General features: G+C 27.3%; 1 protein-coding gene across 3 annotated transcripts; it reads right to left on the bottom strand.

The window, feature by feature from the left end:
• Positions 1-326: 326 nt before the first annotated feature.
• Positions 327-1,584, bottom strand: LOC130499945 (uncharacterized). 3 transcript variants are annotated; one of them, XR_008938825.1, is made up of 3 exons: positions 1,266-1,584; positions 826-900; positions 327-742 (listed from the first exon to the last, which is right to left on the bottom strand). XR_008938825.1 is itself a non-coding variant. In XM_056994527.1 (3 exons), exons 1-3 carry the CDS (start codon positions 1,364-1,366, stop codon positions 590-592), a joined length of 387 nt encoding a protein of 128 aa, XP_056850507.1. In that variant the 5' UTR covers positions 1,367-1,584; the 3' UTR covers positions 327-589. The 3 variants fall into 3 exon arrangements, 1 of the variants encoding a protein (XP_056850507.1); XR_008938821.1 differs by having other exon boundaries at positions 826-885; XM_056994527.1 differs by having other exon boundaries at positions 826-958.
• Between the last annotated feature and the right edge of the window lie 6,800 nt (positions 1,585-8,384).

Raw genomic sequence — 8,384 nt, 5'->3', positions numbered from 1 at the left:
GAAGAATTTATAAAAATAATTATTTCTGGTAAACTGTTTATATAATACTCTTCTTTAATGACATTTATTATATAAAATCATTGGTTTTACTACAAATTATTTTATTTAGACATTGTTTTACTAATAAAACTTGAAATTTGCCAAAGTATTACTATGTGTAAGGTAGTATTACTACTACCTTGAAAATTACTAAGTGTAACTAAAATATTAAATTTTTGTATATAAAAATTGAACGTTTTTTCGTGAAGATTTTTTTAAGCATGCACGTTTTTACATGAGTACTTTTTATATTATTATTTTAAATTAATATCTCTTACAAACAAAATATGTTTGTAACAGAACAAAAATCTTTTGAATTTTAATCCTACATTATATAAAAACAATTTAATATGAACAATTTTTTTCAGATGAAAGATGTTTAAAGGGAATTATTCAAAGATGAAAAGAGCACGTGTCACATATCTAAAGAAGATAATGAAAACTACACCAATCAAAATTGAGTATATAATTAAATATAGCATTTTTTAAAATCTTTTTTTATATTTAGTCTGATCCGATTACAAAACTGTATGTGCATTTTGTAGTCTCTTCAGTCTTGCCTCTGCAATAAACGTGATATCTCACTACTCCGCTTAAACTTCCGGTTATTGCTGATAGCCTGATACGGTTCCTTGTCGATGAAGATGGGTCGACCCAGTTCTTGTCTTCCTCGACTCACCTCTGCGAAATTTGCCGGAAGAAACTGAATACAATAAACAAAACTAACATTAATAGAGACAGAACCTCATCACTAATTCACTGAGAAAGACAGAGGAGCATGCTTACGTACAAGAGCGTCACTCCCATGAGAACCTTAATCGGTTTCATCTTCCACGATGATTTACCCTGCAATGGTTCCAGCTTTTCCCACATCAACCCGAGGAAAGCACAGAGATCATGAGCATCACAAAACCAAGACCTTACCCCAAAACCACGAGAAGAAGAGGCACTGTAAACTACAAACCCCCATGAAAGAGCACAGAGAGAGAGAGAATCCTCTAGGGTAATTATAACTCAACTAAAAATTCTTGAGACATTGTTGTAATATACTAAAAATCCAAATTCTTCTCAGTTATAAAAGCTTTTAATTGATGAAAAATCCGAGCAACAAAGAAAAATTTACTTCCACATGAACAAAAATCGAGTGGTAGTATCAGTTTACTGAAAATCCAGAAAAAAATTAAAATTTCTGTGAAAAAATTAACAGAGAGATGAGAAAAAGTTACCCAAGGACCTGGAGTTTTAATCGTCTACTGATCAAAAGTTTCGATTTCGTCTTCTGCCCACTGTCCAATGAAGTCCATAAGAATTCCGACCATAAAAACATCAATCCGACTAGAACAGAACATAGATCCTGGTTAAACAACGCCGACGACAAAAATGAACAATTGAGAATTAGAGAATTGACGTTTCTTGTAATTTTGAGGAAAAATCTGGTGAAGCGAGGATGGCGGAGCCGCCATATTCTTCGATCAATACATTTTGAGGAATTTCTTTTTATTAAAATAGGTTAATAATTGAAAAGATCCAGATTTGTGTAGGTTTGGGGGGTTGCCCCAGTTGGGTTTGTAATTCTGTAGATTCAGTAAGGGTTTACGTGTCTTTTACATACATTTTGATTTAAAAGAAAATAGAAAATAAATAAGGTTTAATGACGAGGATATATAAGAATTTTTGAAGAGTGGTTGGGGCCTTTTAGAATAAAGTCCTCCTATTATCCTAAATTCAAATAATAAATAGTAATTAATTCCTATTCTACAGGAGGAGGAGCTAGTACTATGTACTAAATATTTTGGAACTTCTTCGAAAATTCGATATATATAATTGTATTTAAGAAGTTTATAAATACTATAGAAAATGAGAATAAAACCATTTTAGACTGTGTAACTGTATTTAAATTTTGTAACACTTGGTTTATAAAATAAAATAAAAGTAATTTTAAAATTTAATATGAATTAGTATTAGATAAGTTTATTAACACAAAATTAATAATTTTCACAATGCTCGGATTGGTATGATTCAAAATATGACACAATTTTATAAGATAATATACCGTATAAAAACCCCAATGTGGTGTGGATCTTTTCAAATATGGTCCCATAAAATTTTATAATAAAGATTAATTTATAAATTTTGTATAAACATAAAGAAAACATTAGTTTTTTTCCAAATGAACTCAATCGCTAATTATTCTTAACCATTCAAAACATTGTGATATTGTTTACCGTTTTCCATTTTGCATTTTATAATCTGTATCTTATATACATAAAATAATCAAACAGTAACTAGATAAAAGCCAAAGTTTAGATTAATTAATATATAAACCATGACAGAAATTATTATTTTATTTTACATAAAATATTTTTTAAATATGTGAATGATAAAATGATTTTTTCGAAGAAACCATTACTTTATTAAATATATAACATTTCCTTATAACATTTCCTTATAACATTTCTAAACCATGACAAAAAATTCTTGTTTTACATAAAATATTTTCTTAATCTGTGAATGAAAAAACCGAGTTTTTTTCAACAAACCATTAATTAGTTACTTACAATAATATTTCACTTCAATCAATAAATTCAAGACTTGCATAATATATACAGATTAATCCTTTAAGAATCGAAGACTATATTTTTCCATCTACAATAAATTAATAAATAAAATTAGTAGCTAATTCATTGCTAATTGATTTTGGCCACATATTTAATCTTTCAACTTGGAAATATATATGTGGCTATCAGTAATTTGTATGTTTAGGTGGTGATATATCCTACGAAAAAATAAAATGAGAATTTGGAAATACATTGTAAGGTAAATATTTTAGGATATAAGGATAATAAGGTAACCAAAATCTAATTTTAGATTCTACGGATCATGACGCGAAAAGTTTTCAGGGACATATACACATGTCACCATTTAATGGTATTGATGTGAACTTAGTAAATGCTAAAATTGGTAGTTAATCTATCGCTAGTTGTATTTTATCCACATATTTAATCATTCAATGTTACATATATATATGGTCGTCGCAAATAGGTATTTTTAGGTGATGACATATTCTATCAAAAACTAAAATAAATGTTTTGAATAAAATTTAACATAAATATTTTAGGATAGAAAGAAAATAAAATCAACCAATCAATTTAAAAAACTATTTCTGGATAATTCTAAAAATAGTCTTCGGAATTAAATATATATATATATATATATGTACATGTTCAAATCTAAGGCATCCTACAATAAACACACAAAACATTTATTTGCAGTCAAAAGTTACAATGTCGGCATCCAAATTTGCTTTATTTTTTATTGTTCTGGTTTGTCTTGCTAGTCTTCATGAATGTATGTCATATATAGCTTACATTCCATCCAATCCTCTAGCATCATTACCATTAAAATAATATTAATATACTTCATTATCTTTTTAATTGTTTTATTCTTTAAATTTTATACAGGTGCCAGCCTGGAAAAAAAACCCAAAGGAACCTGCTCTAAAACACCAAAGAATGTTTGGTGTTGCAGCTCCAATACACACTGCCGACAAACCAAAGCGTTATGTGAGAAGATATGCATCTGGTAGCACCTGGGGCCGCTGAATTTACAAAACATCTAAGTTTATTTTCATACAATAAAACAAAGCATTTATTTACAGTGAAGAGTTACAATGTCGGCATCCAAATTTACTATATTTTATATTGTTCTGGTTTGTTTTGCTAATTTTCATGAATATCGCTTACAATTCATCCAATCCTTCAGCATCATTACCATTAATATAATATTATTATACTATATCATCTTTTTAATTGTTTTATTCTTTAAACTTTATGTATGTGCCAACCTCGATTAAAAAACCCAAATGAACATTCTTTAAACCACCAAAAGAATGTTTGGTCTTGCAGCTCCACTACACGCTACCGAAACACCAAAGCGGAATGTGAGAAGATGTGCATCTGGTAGCATCTGGGCCGCTGAATTTTTCCAAACAGAATTTTCATATGTATACCAAATATTTGCATACTCCTATTATCCTAAATTCAAATAATAAATAGTAATTAATTCCTATTCTACAGGAGGAGGAGCTAGTATTATGTACTAAATATTTTGGAATTTCTTCAAAAATTCGATATATATAATTGTATTTAAGAAGTTTATAAATGCAATAGAAAATGAGAATAAAACCATTTTAGACTGTGTAACTGTATTTAAATTTTGTAACACTTGGTTTATTAAATAAAATAAAAATAATTTTAAAATTTAGTATGAATTAGTATTAGATAAGTTTATTAACACAAAATTAATAATTTTCACAATGCTCGGATTGGTATGATTCAAAATATGACACAGTTTTATAAGATAATATACCGTATAAAAACCCCAATGTGGTGTGGGTCTTTTCAAATATGGTCCCATAAAATTTTATAATAAAGATTAATTTATAAATTTTGTATAAACATAAAGAAAACATTAGTTTTTTTCCAAATGAACTCAATCGCTAATTATTCTTAACCATTCATAACATTGTGATATTGTTTATCATTTTCCATTTTGCATTTTAAATCTGTATCTTATATACATAAAATAATCAAACAGTAACAAGATAAAATCCAAAGTTTAGATTAAGTAATATATAAACCATGACAGAAATTATTATTTTATTTTACATAAAATATTTTTAAATATGTGAATGATAAAATGAGTTTTTTGAAGAAACCATTACTTTATTAAATATATAACATTTCCATATAACATTTCTAAACCATGACAAAAAAATTTCTTGTTTTACATAAAATATTTTCTTAATCTGTGAATGACAAAACCAAGTTTTTTTTCAACAACCCATTAATTTATTACTTACAATAATATTTCACTTCAATCAATATATTCAAGACTTGGATAATATATACAGATTAATCCTTTAAGAATCGAAGACTATATTTTTCCATCTACAATAAATTAGTAAATAAAACAATTAGTAGCTAATTCATTGCTAATTGATTTTGGCCACATATTTAATCTTTCAACGTGGAAATATATATGTGACTATCAGTAATTTGTATGTTTAGGTGGTGATATATCCTACGAAAAAATAAAATGAGAATTTGGAATGACTTTGTAAGGTAAATATTTTAGGATATAAGGATAATAAGGGTAACAAAAATCTAATTTTAGATTCTACAGATCATGACGCGAAACGTTTTCAGGGACATATACACATGTCACTATTTAATGTTATTGATGTGAACTTAGTAAATGCTAAAATTGGTAGTTAATCTATCGCTAGTTGTATTTTACCACATATTTAATCATTCAATGTTACATATATATATGGTCGTCGCTAATAGGTACTTTTAGGTGATGACATATTCTATCAAAAACTAAAATAAATGTTTTGAATAAAATTTAACATAAATATTTTAGGATAGAAAGAAAATAAAATCAACCAATCAATTTAAAAAACTATTTCTGGATAATGCTAAAAATAGTCTTCGGAATTAAATATATATATATATATATTTGTACATGTTCAAATCTAAGGCATCCTACAATAAACACACAAAACATTTATTTGCAGTGAAAAGTTACAATGTCGGCATCCAAATTTGCTTTATTTTTATTGTTCTGGTTTGTCTTGCTAGTCTTCATGAATGTATGTCATATATAGCTTACATTCCATCCAATCCTCTAGCATCGTTACCATTAAAATAATATTAAAAAACTTCATTATCTTTTAATTGTTTTATTCTTTAAATTTTATACAGGTGCTAGCCTGGAAAAAAAACCCAAAGGAACCTGCTCTAAAACACCAAAGAATGTTTGGTGCTGCAGCTCCAATACACACTGCCGACAAACCAAAGCGTTATGTGAGAAGATATGCATCTGGTAGCACCTGGGGCCGCTGAATTTACAAAACATCTAAGTTTATTTTCATACAATAAAACAAAGCATTTATTTACAGTGAAGAGTTACAATGTCGGCATCCAAATTTACTATATTTTGTATTGTTCTGGTTTGTTTTTCTAGTTTTCATAAATGTAAGTCATATATCACTTACGGTCCATCCAATCCTTTAGCATCATTACCATTAATATAATATTATTATACTATATCAGCTTTTTAATTGTTTTATTATTTAAACTTTATGTATGTGCCAACCTCGATTAAAGACCCAAATGAACATTCTTTAAAAGACCAAAAGAATGTTTGGTGTTGCAGCTCCACTACACGCTACCGAAACACCAAAGCGGAATGTGAGAAGATGTGCATCTGGTAGCATCTGGGGCCGCTGAATTTTCCAAACAGAATTTTCATATGTATACCAAATATTTGCATACTCCTATTATCCTAAATTCAAATAATAAATAGTAATTAATTCCTATTCTACAGGAGGAGGAGCTAGTATTATGTACTAAATATTTTGGAATTTCTTCGAAAATTCGATATATATAATTGTATTTAAGAAGTTTATAAATGCTATAGAAAATGAGAATAAAACCATTTTAGACTGTGTAACTGTATTTAAATTTTGTAACACTTGGTTTATAAAATAAAATAAAAATAATTTTAAAATTTAGTATGAATTAGTATTAGATAAGTTTATTAACACAAAATTAATAATTTTCACAATGCTCGGATTGGTGTGATTCAAAATATGACACAATTTTATAGATAATATACCGTATAAAAACCCCAATGGGTGTGGGTCTTTTCAAATATGGTCCCATAAAACTTTATAATAAAGATTAATTTATAAATTTTGTATAAACATAAAGAAAACATTAGTTTTTTTCCAAATGAACTCAATTGCTAATTATTCTTAACCATTCAAAACATTGTGATATGTTTATCATTTTCCATTTTGCATTTTAAAATCTGTATCTTATATACATAAAATAATCAAACAGTAACAAGATAAAACCAAAGTTTAGATTAGGTAATATATAAACCATGACAGAAATTATTATTTTATTTTACATAAAATAGTTTTTAAATATGTGAATGATAAAATGAGTTTTTTTGAAGAAACCATTACTTTATTAAATATATAACATTTCCTTATAACATTTCTAAACCATGACAAAAAAAATTTCTTGTTTTACATAAAATATTTTCTTAATCTGTGAATGACAAAACCAAGTTTTTTTTCAACAACCCATTAATTTATTACTTACAATAATATTTCACTTCAATCAATATATTCAAGACTTGCATAATATATACAGATTAGTCCTTTAAGAATCGAAGACTATATTTTTCCATCTACAATAAATTAGTAAATAAAACAATTAGTAGCTAATTCATTGCTAATTGATTTTGGCCACATATTTAATCTTTCAACGTGGAAATATATATGTGGCTATCAGTAATTTGTATGTTTAGGTGGTGATATATCCTACGAAAAAATAAAATGAGAATTTGGAATGACTTTGTAAGGTAAATATTTTAGGATATAAGGATAATAAGGGTAACCAAAATCTAATTTTAGATTCTACGGATCATGACGCGAAACGTTTTCAGGGACATATACACATGTCACCATTTAATGGTATTGATGTGAACTTAGTAAATGCTAAAATTGGTAGTTAATCTATCGCTAGTTGTATTTTACCACATATTTAATCATTCAATGTTACATATATATATGGTCGTCGCTAATAGGTATTTTTAGGTGATGACATATTCTATCAAAAACTAAAATAAATGTTTTCAATAAAATTTAACATAAATATTTTAGGATAGAAAGAAAAAAATCAACCAATCAATTTAAAAAACTATTTCGGATAAGCTAAAAATAGTCTTCGGAATTAAATATATAATATATAATATGTACATGTTCAAATCTAAGGCATCCTACAATAAACACACAAACATTTATTTGCAGTGAAAAGTTACAATGTCGGCATCCAAATTTGCTTTATTTTTATTGTTCTGGTTTGTCTTGCTAGTCTTCATGAATGTATGTCATATATAGCTTACATTCCATCCAATCCTCTAGCATCATTACCATTAAAATAATATTAAATATACTTCATTATCTTTTTAATTGTTTTATTCTTAAAATTTATACAGGTGCTAGCCTGGAAAAAAAAACCCAAAGGAACCTGCTCTAAAACACCAAAGAATGTTTGGTGTTGCAGCTCCAATACACACTGCCGACAAACAAAGCGTTATGTGAGAGATATGCATCTGGTAGCACCTGGGGCCGCTGAATTTACAAAACATCTAAGTTTATTTTCATACAATAAAACAAAGCATTTATTTACAGTGAAGAGTTACAATGTCGGCATCCAAATTTACTATATTTTGTATTGTTCTGGTTTGTTTTTCTAGTTTTCATGAAT

Source organism: Raphanus sativus, chromosome 1 (assembly GCF_000801105.2).
Source record: "Raphanus sativus cultivar WK10039 chromosome 1, ASM80110v3, whole genome shotgun sequence".
NCBI classification, from domain to species: domain Eukaryota; kingdom Viridiplantae; phylum Streptophyta; class Magnoliopsida; order Brassicales; family Brassicaceae; genus Raphanus; species Raphanus sativus.
The sequence above is the reverse complement of the archived record's forward strand: the minus strand, read 5'-3'. Positions and strand labels throughout refer to the sequence as shown.